We start from the raw sequence: 13267 nt of genomic DNA, 5'->3' as shown, positions 1-13267 counted from the left end.
AAGAAGAAAGTGAAAAAAGATAAAGAGAAGAATAAGGAGAAGAAAAATGAAGAAAAAATATATATAAAAGAACTTAGATAAAGAGTTATATAGAAAGTTAGGTAGATAACTATGATTAAAAAAAGCTAGATAGTTATAGAAAGAGTTAGATAGTTATAATTATATAGCAAAGCTAGATATTTATGATTATAAGAGGAGTATTTAAGGTGGATAGAATAAGATGATATAGAATTAAATAAAGTCAAAAATTTCAATATATATTGTATATTTGAGATTTGGGAATCCTAGAATTGGGAACTGAAATCTGAGATTGTATGAGGTTAAATGAAAAAGAGAGGAGAGACGAGGAGAGGAGAGGGAGAAAAGGGGCGGAAAGGGGAAAGAAGAGATGTAAAAGAGAAAAGTGTTGAATATTGGATTTTGAGTTTTATAGATGCTGATGGGAGGGTAAGTAGATGATATAAGTCAACTACCCCACTTTCCGACCACCCCCTCTTTTCGACCACCTCGAAAACCACACCGCTTTGAGTAATTATAAAATTTACACTTTAAATAACTCAACAATGCTTTAATCAATTAATTTGAAATTTTGATATTATCATAATTGTGATATAAAGAATAGATATATCAAAGAAGATATCGCAGAGGTTTTTAAAGCAATTACAAATAGAGTAAGTATACAAAAAGCTAGCTTGGATTATGGTGTTCTACATACCACATTTTATAATCGAATATATAATAGAGTTTCACATCAAAAAGGTGTCCAAATACTTCAAAAGTTATCTCCAATTCAAGAGAATCAATTAGTAGAATGGATATTAGTATAGGAAGCTCTTAATACTAGCCCTATACATCATCAAATCAGAGAGATGGCAGAGCACCTCCTTATTGTATAAAAAGAGGATTCCTTATTTGGAAAGAAATAAATATATAGCTTTTTTCAAAAGCATCCTAATATTGGAACTAAAAAGCAATATCAAATCGATTCTACACGAGTTTCAGGTACTATATCTGATATTATTAAGAAGTGATTCTGGAACCTCACAATCCCTGAAATCAAGGTTATTAAGCTGGCCAATAGATGGAATATGAATAAAGCAGGTATAATAAAGGGTTAGGGTTTTAATGAACTAATAATAGAAAGCACTAATCAAAGATTTATTCAAAAAAAGCAATCTGGATCTCGAATTTGGACCTCTTTTATAGAATACATTTCAGCCAATGGAAAAAGCATTACTCCCCTTATAATATATAAGGGAAAATCAGTTCAACAATAATAATTTCCAACCGATTTGATTCTATTTAAGAGTTGGAACTTTACCGCTACAAAAAATGAATAGACTACAGATACTACAGCTTTAGAATGGCTGAAAAAGATCTATATCCCTCAAACTACCCCTATTCAGCCAGAAAATTCAAGACTCCTCATTTTAGATGGATACGGAAGCTATGAAACTACAGTATTTATATTAGAATGCTTCAATAACAACATATATCTCTTATTTCTCCCATTATATATATTACACGTATTACAATCACTCGATTTATCTATATTCTTACCCCTAAAAAGTGCATATCGAATTGAATTTAATAAATTAAGTCTATTATCCGATTTCTCATCAATTGGAAAGCGCAATTTCCTTTCTTGCTATCAGAAGACTAGAATAAAAGATTTAACTATTCAAAATATCAAGTCTGAATGGTAAGCTAATAGTCTTTGGCCCAAAAATATAACTAAACCTCTTATAAATCGACTTTTGCTTGAAAATAGCAATAAAGAGGTTTTATTACTTAATCCTGAATCTAATAATAATCCTATTTTTCAATAGAATATACATTTATTATTTATTCAATGAAAAACCCCTCAAAAAGGAGCTGATATCAGAAAATATAGAGATATAATGATTCAAGAGAAGGAGATCGATTTGCTAACACAAAGATTACTATTTCGCAAGATTATAAAAGGATTCGATACTAAGGATTATAAACTCTTAGAGGTAGAGAATAAGATTAGAAAGCTAGAATATCAATTAGATGAAGCATTACCTAGAAAAAGGCGAAAGGTTGTGGTATCTCCAAATTCGAAGTTCGCAGGGATTAGAGCTATAAGGTGTACACAAATTGAAGCGGGAGATTGTGAAATTGAGGGAGATGATAGCTCTAGTGCTATAGAAAGTGATTCTACAGGCGATTTTATTGAAGTTCAATAGTTATTGAGTTATTAAAGTTTTAAGTGTAGATAATATGATTTTTTTAGGTGGTCGGAAACAGGGGGTGGTCGGAAAGTGGGGTAGTTGACTTAGAGATGGAGATAGAGTTGGAGCTGGGGGTGGAGATTGTGTTTTGGTGATTGTAATGTTTGATTGGAGATGGAAGAGGAAGAAGGGAAGAGAATGTTGGAAAGGGGAGAAGGTATAGGGATGAGGTTTGAGGTTTAATTCGGTATAAAAAATTGAGAATAAATAATTGAAAATTTGAAGTTGGAAGAGGGGAGAGGGGAGGGATAGGTATAAGTATAAGAATAAGAATAAAGAATGAAGAATAGAGGAGGTAAATGTAAAGATGTGAATATATAAGAAGATTCTGGGGAGGGGGTAGTCTGCTTATAATTAGGATTGGATTTAGGTTTGGGTTTGTAGTATCTGAATGGAGAGAATGAGAAAGGGGGAGAGGATGAGAATAGAGTATTCGGAGAAGAGGGAGTGGAAATAGAGGATAGAGGGTTTGAAATAAGATAAATAGGGTATGAAAATATAAGGATATAAGTTTAAAATTCAAAAATCAATAGAAGAAGAAGAGGAAAGAGAGAAAAGTATTAGTTCGAGAAGGATACAGAAGACGTAGCACCCACGTATTATAGATTCTGTATGTCTAATTATATTCTATCTAAAGAGCTAGCTATGTAGGAAAGTAGTAGGCCTTATATAGACACTACTGAAAGAGCTAGTCTCTTTCGCATTTGCTTAATCCTTTTAATATAATAGTCATTGTATTGAAGTTATTCCTTTGAAGTGAATACTCTTGTTCACATAGAAAGAGAGGAAAGAGAGAAAGAGAAAGAGGAGAGAATATCTAAATATCTCAAAATCTCAAAATCTAATAAAAAAGAGAAGAAGAAATAAAGGTATATAATAATTCAATTAGAAGAAAAAAGTGTAATAAATTTTTATCTATATAAAAGAGAGTATATGAGTATATGTATAAAAGAGAGAATTGAAGTATTTGGGTCAGTTTTATATTTTATTTTACAGTTGTAGTTATAGATGAAGATGGAGATGGAGATGAAAATGAAGATAGAAATAGAAATAGAAATAGAAATAGAAATAGAAATAGAAATAGAAATAGAAATAGAAATAGAAATAGAAATAGAAATAGAAATAGAAATAGAAATAGAAATAGAAATAGAAATAGAAATAGAAATAGAAATAGATATTACACATATCATATACATACTCTATTACGGCGCTAACTATATAATCTGTAGTTGTCTTCGTGTCTTAGGTATAGACTACTAGCTTGTTCTATTTTCTATAAGTAGAGCCTTACTCTTTTATAGCTCTTCTATTCTTATAGTATAATATAAGTCTTTACTCGTACCTTGATATACTCATACACTCATAAACATATATATAAACACATGTTATCAAATAATCATAAACATATATATACTCATAAACATATATACAAACACATATCATCAAATAATCATAAACATATACATATATATATTGATAAATATCCCTAAACAAATACCCCTTAACATATATACATCCTCAAACATAGAAACATATACACATTACAAACCCCCTAGATATAAAGATTTTAGATACTATATCAATTACCTAACTAACTGATTAACTGATTAACTGATTTACTAGATAGAATAGTAGATAAGTAAGTAGTCAAGTAAGTAGATATATATTCAACTACCTAGGTACCTATTGTCTACCTACGACTTAAGAATAGTATATCTAATATAGTATAGTATAGTATAATATAATCTAGTATAGTATAATATAATATGAATAGTACGCACAGTACAGCCCACAGGTATCTAAATCAAATCTAACCAAACCAAACCAGTTAGACCAAGCGAACCAAACCAAACCAAAGCAAAAAGCACAATCCATCCATTCATTCATTCAATTCATTGAATTTGATTCATATACCATGCCACGCCATGTCATATCATACCATGCCCTATCATACCCTATCATATCCTATCATATGCTATCATATCATATCATATCATATCATATCATATCATATCATACCATATCTAGTATGTATGTATGTATGTATATGATTCATAAACCCCTCATTTTATCTCATCTCATCTCATCTATTTAACTACATACAAGGGAGGAATCTCTGCCCATATCTCTGCCCATATCCACACCCCATTACTCATAATCCATAACCCATAATCCATAACCCATTACCTATCACCCATTACCCATCACCCATTGCCCATCTGTCTATTGATTGATATGACATGATACAATGAACATCAACGATTTACATCAAAGACAGAAAGACAGACCCAGTCGTTACTAATGCATAACATCCATAGCAAAAACCACTCTAGAGAAAAGAGTTCCGAATGGGAAGGAAGAAAAAGTTTTCTCTTGGGGTGGGATGAGTGATGAGAAGGAAAAGGAAAAGGAAAAGGGAAAGGAGAAAAATCTGCTCTCTGGATTCAATTCTGATAGTTCTTTTCGTTTTCGAGAGAGAGAGAGAGCGTGAGAAGAGAAGAAGAAAAGAGAAGAGATGTACCCAACCAATTTATTAACTGACTTGACTGACAAGTCAAAAATTAGCTTTGATTGAACATTACATTTCTCCGAGGTTGGACCATCTCACGATGATTATGAAGAAAAAAGTTTAGGAATGAAGTATTTTTGTCTTTGTTTGGCTATCCATGCATCCATGCATCCATCCTCATGTCAAGCCCTCCTATCCATCTCCATCTACCACCTGCACAAGAGCCAGAAATGATATCCCAAAGCAAAATTAACGAAAGCCAACCAGCGCGTTAAATTGATGTCGAATCTCGAATCTCAAATCGAAAAGTATAAGACGCCACCGAAAAAAAGCTTCTAAACATTATCGGAACGAGAAATGGGTCCATGAGTATTCAATTCATGACCACCACCCAACTTCTCCTCATGACCTTCCGGAACCACATCTGCGAGTGTTTCATCGGTACCTTGTAAATCTTCTTCGACGGTAACGGTGTCCTTGATTCTCAAAAAGATGACAGGAGCAGCGATGACGCAAGAGACGGAGAGGATAACCCAATTGCTGATGAATTCATCATGGTAGGAAAGTTTCTTCGCATCCAATGCCCACATGACAGCACCGCCAGCTGATTGAATACCCTTGTAAAAACCGACATAATTGGCAGATTTACGACCAGAGTTAGAAAGGGCACCCATGAACCAGTAAACCGATCCTTGCCATGCGGAGTCGAAGAATCCATAGAAGATGTAGAGGAACATAGGACCAATGTATTTTTTACCACCATCAGTCCAGTCGATTGGAACATAGTCTCCGGTAGCTGAGTTGGTGCTCTCACGGGTATAGGTTTTTTCGAAAGCATATCCACCACCCCAAGTAATCATGGTGATGGAGAAAAGGAGAGCGAGAGCGGACTTGGCACGAACCGAACGACGGAAGTTACCGGCATCGAGGCCGAAACCGAAGATGATGGCACCGAAAATTTGTGCAGTCCAGTACAAAACGTTGTTGAGAGCACGAGTACGGGTGTTGAAAACAGCGGCGTTGATTCCATTTTGTTGATAAGTGTAAAACCAATTGGAAGCCCAGAACATGGGGAAGAGGAGGATGATGAATGGTTCTTGAACAATGGTGTCATAAAGACCGATGAATTCGGATTTCCAGGATGGATGTTTCATGAGAACAACTTTGGTACCATCAGGTCGAACAATGTCATCGGCGTTACATAAAAAGAGAGCTAGAACAGCACCGGCGAACATGAGAATGATGAACGCGATGTAAGTTCCATCAGTGACAGTACTGTTGGTCTTGACATTGATATTTTGACCAAGTGGGATCTAAAAGAGTGTTAGTGTGTGATCTTCTGGGATTTATTTGAAGTGGCTGAGTGAGGTCTCCCCCGCCCTGAAACTTCAACAAGGTCAGAGAAGTCGGGGAAAGCAAATCAAGTTATAGCTAAACAGGTTTGCATAGAAAGTGAACGAAAGTGTATCAAAACTTACCAAAGCACCAAGAACAGCACCAAAGTTAAAAACTGCCCAGAAAACACCAAAGTATTTTCCCTTGTCACCTTCATATGGATATGAAACCATGATGGTTCCTTGCGCAGTCCACAATAGACCAGCACAAACACCAAGAAGTGCACCGGCGAAGATGTTAAAGCCACCCACATTTGCGTGAACCGAGGCGAGGAGAGAAATTGCATAAATACAATATCCGATACCACCAAAGGCCAAACAAGTCTTGATACCCAATTTGTTGACGAATGTTCCACCGAAGAAAGCGAAGACTGCAAAGGTGGAGTAGAGAGCGGTGTTCTAAAAAATCTCATGTTAGTAAGAAATTCGTGACTTTGGAAATGTCTTAATTTTATATCGGGAAATTCCATCATCATAAATGTCAAGATAGACAATCAAATTCGAGGAAGTATTAATGTAAAGGATAAATCACTCACCATATGATCTGCAAGAGTTGGATCTGCTTTTCCACCACCACCAAGACCACCAAGCGCATTAAACATACCAGGACAGAGGAAGCAGACGAATGCAACCATGGTAAGTTGAACTCGAGGAGATGCATACCAAAAGGTCATGCCAAGGAATCGACGATGCTTATACTTCCATCCATGCTGATCGACGGCGGTCGTAGGAGTATTGGTGCGGAAATCGACATTATCTTGAACGGAGGCAACCTCTGGGGAATGCGCATGCGCAGCTTCTTTCTCCATATTGAATGGACGAAATGTGGATTATTGTTTGGGGATATTAGGTGTGATTGATATTATTGAGAAAGAGTGTAACGTAAGTTGCGGAATCGATCAGGATGGAAAAGACGGTGGATGGGTGAAGAAGTTATTTGTGGTGGGAGAGATTTTGAGAAGTTGTGGGAAGAAACTCTTATGCAAATTACTTGCTGTGGTAGAGATTTGTTCGAAGGCTTCGTGAAGAAAAGATTCACTCTTAGTGCGTCTTCCAATCCTCGATACGATATGATATGATACGATACGATACGATCCAATCCAATCCAATCACCTTGTTGACCTGTACACAAATAAAAGTGATACAAAAGGTATCAACCCGTTCCAAACCGTAAATCCGTTATTCTGATGAGATTGAACAAATCTACGGTGAATCTTAAGATTTGTCTCGTCTTTTCACAGCCTTGGAAAGTGAATCGGAAATGACAATATATATATTTGGGTCGTTTCAATAAAGTGAGGTCAAAATGAAGTGACGTTGAGGTGAAGTGAAGTGAAGTGAGGTAAGGCAAGGTGAGGTAAGGCGAGGTCAAAGTGATATTATACTTCTCGACCTATGAAGCACTAGCAACAACTACATCGTATATCAACCACGATGCAGTTCTTAAACTACTTATATATGCTGCAGCTGCATCTTCATTCTCAATCCCTACCTGTCCCTGCACTGTGCATCCACAGTTATATTCCCCCATGTTTTTACTCGTACCGGTAGCTATTCGAGATTGGAATAAAATCACCCACCAAGCTGTTCTTGATTTGGTAATAAGTTTGATGTAGTATGTGTGAGTAGGTAAGTGATAATCATTGATTGATACGTTATCTATCTTTGCCCGCCAATTCTTTTTTTTTCTCTCTTCTCTCTAAAAGGAGTAATCTCATGCACGACTTATCAAAGCCCCGGCGGTGTAATTGGAGCTTGGGCTTGTCTGGTCAGTGAGAAATGATTCAAATTAGTAACTTTCTCCGCACAACAATTGACATGGGGAAGGGAAGGAAAGCGATTTGACTGGTGAGAAATGTAATAAGTGTAGGGAAGTTGTGTAGGGGAGTGAAGAGACGTAAGAAAGAATCTTGAATCATGGGATTTGTTGAATGGAATGGATTGAATGGATTGAATGGATTGAATGCTCTGAATGCTCTGAATGCTCTGAATAGATTGATACATAAGCTTACAATCAATCTATTCCACTTAATCCCCATCTGGTGAATACTTTCTTCATTTGGAATTCTACAGGAAGTTTCCAAGTTCAAAGTCCAAGGTCCACGCACAATCAATCCACAGTCCAATATCCAATATCCAATATCCAACATCCAATATCCAAAAGTCTTTTGAGAATACTGGTAACAGTAACCACCATCGACCGTATGGATGAAAATGCGGGGCAAGTGTTCCAGTGGATCCATGGAATTCGACCTTTGAATTGAATCTTGGCTGCATGAAAAAATCTCTGGGTTTAACCCTCAACGGATGGTTGCATGGCATACTACATTGAATGGGGGTTGGATAGTTCATCTTACCACCCATTTGAAGATGCTGATCATTCTATGTAACGTATGATATTAATATTGAGAGGGAGGAAGGAAGGAAGGAAGGAAGGAAGAAGAAGGAGAAGGAGAAGGAGAAGAACTGGTAGTATATCTTTCCACTCGTTGTCATGGATGGGATCATTTGGGATGAGTTTCAGATAGGAGGACCAGATGGATGTTCATTTGATCTTTGGTATCGTGTCAGGATTGGTATTGGTCGTGATATCAATACCTAGGTAGTATCAATATCGACATCGGTATCAGTATCAGTATTTCTCGAGTCTCAACACCATCCATGAGGAAACAAAATAGTGGAGAACGTAGTCATCCATATCACGATACCAAAACCCAACTGATTGGAAATAAAGTCTAGTCTGGTCTGGTATCACCTATCTAGTATCTAGTATCTAGTATCTAGTATCTAGTATCTAGTATCTAGTAGCTAGTATCGAATATCGAGTAATTATCTATAAATTCCAGATAGATCAACTAATAGAAACGTCTCATCATCGTTCTCTCCTATCCACTCCATCTAACAACAACCCATTGATCTTTGATGTATCTACCTATGTATCTTACCCATCTAGATTCCCAGAGATAAATAATAATAATGATAACAATAACAACAACAATAATAATAATAATAATAATAATAATAATAATAATAATACAACTCGTTCTTGTCTCATCGTTTCATCGTTTTATCAGTCAATCGTTTATCGTTTATCGTCTCATCACCGCTCCATCCAATCCCATCCCCATATCTACACTACACATCACACCGATGATTCTCGCCCGGATTCCTGGTACCACATCAAATATCATAATCCATCCGGCCCTATTTTCCACCCTTCCCTTGTGTGTTTGTGATGATGGTTATGATTGTTGCAGCCGATGAATTATTTTCCCCTCCGTCCCTACTCACCTCATGATTGCCATCTGGCAATTCTGTATCTATCCGAAGAATGACCAGGTGATTTTTCTTTCTCTTTTCTCTGCACTCCGTTTACATCATTCGTATAAATAAGAATGAAGCTTTGGTGACTATGAATTGAATGGTCGAAAAATCCCTGATGTGCTGGATATTAGCTATCAATCCAATAGCTACTAGATACTCTACACTTATTAGTCCGCGCCCAAACCCAATTTAAGCATTTCGTTGGTCTGCTCGGTATTTCGATTTCTCTTTTTCGAGACTTTTGCCGTACTCCGCAGCATCCTCGGAATTGGCTGGCTTTCTTTACATCAGTCACAGAATAGGTATAGCTTCTAGGTAGATGTACCATAATCCCATAGCGACGAGACCGTCGTTCTCTGATAGGAAATGAACAGAGAGGACTCGTATCTAAAGTTCTGACTGCAGCACGCACCAGATCACGGAAGGTCCACCGGTTCTTACCACTGTCCCGAACTTTTCATCCTTCCATTCGATTTTCCATGGTCCAACCCATTAAAGGATTCAGAAATATGTACTGTACCTAGTCACTTACCAGCATTAATCCCGATAATCATAAGCAGGCATCGCAAGTATCGCCATCAGAACGCGCACAAGACATCAACCAGGATACTAAGTAGATAATCGCACAGGAAGCGATGACTGTAAATCTTCCATTCATTGGTTCTCTGGTCATCATAGTGTCTCACGCACAAATTTGAGTCCTCCGCTATGCCCATCCAAATCATTTCGATGCAAAGTCCACATACGAGCCACATTCATGATGTATCGCTGATCCCGAGCCTGATAGACGTCTATCATCATGTATGTATGTATGTATGTATGTATGTATGTGCACTCTCTCCATAAATGATAAGGCTCAACTCTTGAATCGCTGGGAATTTCACGGTAACAGGATCAATTCAATTCAATACAATTCAAATACAATACATACCCAGGCAATTCTAATAATCCGTTCCGATTTGCTATCCACTATCTTCGTACACCAGTATTCTATCAATCAATCCCTCCCATCCTCACCCATCCCAAGACAAAACTAGACTCCCAATGTTACAATCAACAAGTGGATCCCTCTCCAATGAGTCTCCATACATAAAACCTCACGTTCCCATCTCCAAAGCGATGTTACACCAACCCATACCATCTCATCCCATCCCATGATTCCCATCCCATCCCATACCATCCTCCTCAAATTCCCATTCCATAGATTTGGTGGTTCGTTTTGTTTGTACGTATGTATGTATGCATGATACTAAGCAGATAGTGGTAGTGATAGTTCACCGCTGTCCCTTCATTTCATATCCTGTCCTTGTATTTGTATCTACTTTACATCATTTGTATGTACGAGGTATGTATGTGTATATCCAATACAAATCAAATTCCAAATCACAAATGCAAAATACACACCCAGGACAAGACAGGATGGAAAAACAATAGCAAAAGCCCTAAGAGCGGAATTACATGACATAAATATGAATATGAAGATGAATAGGTATAAATGATGGTTGATACTTGATTGGGGAGTTTGGTATTGTATTATAAGGTTACTTACTGCCCAACACCATATATAGTACTAGTCAACTGCTATCAGCCGAAATCTATTTTCACATCAAAAATCGATATTTTGCTATATTTTTAAATTCAAAAATCTTTATAAATGATGATTTAAGTCTATTGGAACTTTGTTTTTATAAAATTTATATAATAAAAATTGATATTCTCAATATTTTAAAACCTAAGAGATTTTTAATATCAAAATTTATAAAATTGAATTAAAATATTAAAAAAGTTACTTGATTTTTGTTTATGTTACTAGTAAATGTTAGAGTTGGTACAAGGTAACAACTAATATAGGTATAGGCATAGGCCTAGAATAAGACTTTTCATTAATTCCTTTAAAAACTCTTTTTAAAACTATATATAACGTAATTTATTACCAAGTGGGCTATATCACCAAGTGGGCTACTTTCACCCCAATTCACATATTCAAATATATATAATTCAATAACAATTGAATTAATTAATTGAAATTATTAGAAATCTAATAATCTAGGATCTATTATATTATTTTAACAAATTCTTAAATTATAGCCTGATCTTCCACACTTACTATAACATTTATTAAAAAATACTTCCCTATTAGAATTTCCCCTATTTTAACACTTATCATATTGAATCTAAATATCAACCTTTTATTAAAATAATATATCTATTATTTTCTATTTAATAAATACTCCTTCTTGATATAATTGAATCTTTTTTACACGTTAATATTTGCTTAATACTTCATTTGCTTTTCGAAATAAACAATTTTCTATACTCAAAAGTGTATTCTTATAAACTAATCTCTCTATACCTTTAACTAGAACCAATAAAATTTCGAATATAGATATAAAAGAGCTTAAATAATATCAATCTATTCGAGATTTTATTAAAGTTGATTAAAAAAGGATTTTAATTGAATTATAAGAGGTTTGAAAAATCCAAAGATTTGAATCGAAAAAAAAAGGAAATAGATATATAAATTCGAATATCTATTTTTGAAAATATAATTTCGGAATTAAATAATATTAATCTAATTCCTTAAAACCTAGCTTTTATATTCTGAAAAGTAATTGATTATTAATATACAATTTTGAAAACTATAAAGAATTTGATTTTAGAGATATAATTAATATATACTTTAATAAATCCATTAATTTGATTATTATATAAATATTTTAAGATATTAAATTATTCAATATCAAATATTTGAATTAAATAATTAAAATATACTAATAGCTTTATACATATTATATCATTTACTTTATAATATAATTAAAAAGATATTGATTTATAGCTTTTATATTCATTTAGTATTAATATTCAATATTTACTCTTTTTTTAATAAATAATATATTTATTAAAATACTTTAATTATTCTAATTTTATCTTATTATTCATTTATTTATTAAAAATAGATTTAATAGTTTAATCTATAGGAAAATCGATTTCGATATATCAATTAAAAAAATAAACTTATCCTTAAATTATTAGAAATAAAAATATAATTTTCCCTTTTTTATTTTTATATATAATTATTATAATTTATTCTCAATTATTTAATTATATTACTTTATTTTTATTATATTATTCTATATTAATCATAATTATTATAATATTTATAATCCCTATTATAAAGTCTATTTCATTGAAATTATAAAAATTATAATTAAGAATATTATATTTTATTTGCATTTCTATTATTATTCAAAATCACTTTTTCAAAAACTCAAAATCTTTATAAAAAGTTCTTTGAAAATCATAAATATAATTAAAATATATCTATTGGTATCACCATGGGGATGGTAAAGACAATATAGTACTATGATTTACACTGTTGTAATATTGCTTAAGGTTCTAAAAGCTAAAGCTATGATACATTTATACTATAATATTAAGACATTAATATAAATACTAATACAATTATATAATCCCTATCCCAATATTAGTAACTCTCTAAAATTATTGGATTATATTCTTCTAACTAATACTTTTTTGTTCATATAATCACCCATTCTTTTAATTTCTTTTAACCTACTCTGTAACCTTAATTTTTATAATATTATTATTAATTAAATTCTTTAAAACTTAATATAACTTAGATTTAATTATTACGTCAATTAGATTAGATTCTCCATTAATTTATTTGATTTTTATAATCTCTCGTTTTTCATATATCTTCTGAATAATTATTACATTAATTATTAATCCTTTTTTAATAATTATACCAAATTTTATAAAACAAT

General features: G+C 33.7%; 1 protein-coding gene across 1 annotated transcript; it reads right to left on the bottom strand.

Moving 5' to 3' along the window:
• Positions 1-5099: 5099 nt before the first annotated feature.
• EAE97_007943 (uncharacterized protein) lies at positions 5100-6967 on the bottom strand (the record flags this gene model as incomplete). The annotated part of the gene is made up of 3 exons (XM_038878457.1): positions 5100-6077; positions 6243-6557; positions 6695-6967. 3 exons carry the CDS (start codon positions 6965-6967, stop codon positions 5100-5102), a joined length of 1566 nt encoding a protein of 521 aa, XP_038730707.1.
• Between the last annotated feature and the right edge of the window lie 6300 nt (positions 6968-13267).

This window comes from Botrytis byssoidea (genome assembly GCF_014898295.1).
Source record: "Botrytis byssoidea strain MUCL 94 chromosome Unknown BBYS_016, whole genome shotgun sequence".
Taxonomy (NCBI): domain Eukaryota; kingdom Fungi; phylum Ascomycota; class Leotiomycetes; order Helotiales; family Sclerotiniaceae; genus Botrytis; species Botrytis byssoidea.
The sequence above is the reverse complement of the archived record's forward strand: the minus strand, read 5'-3'. Positions and strand labels throughout refer to the sequence as shown.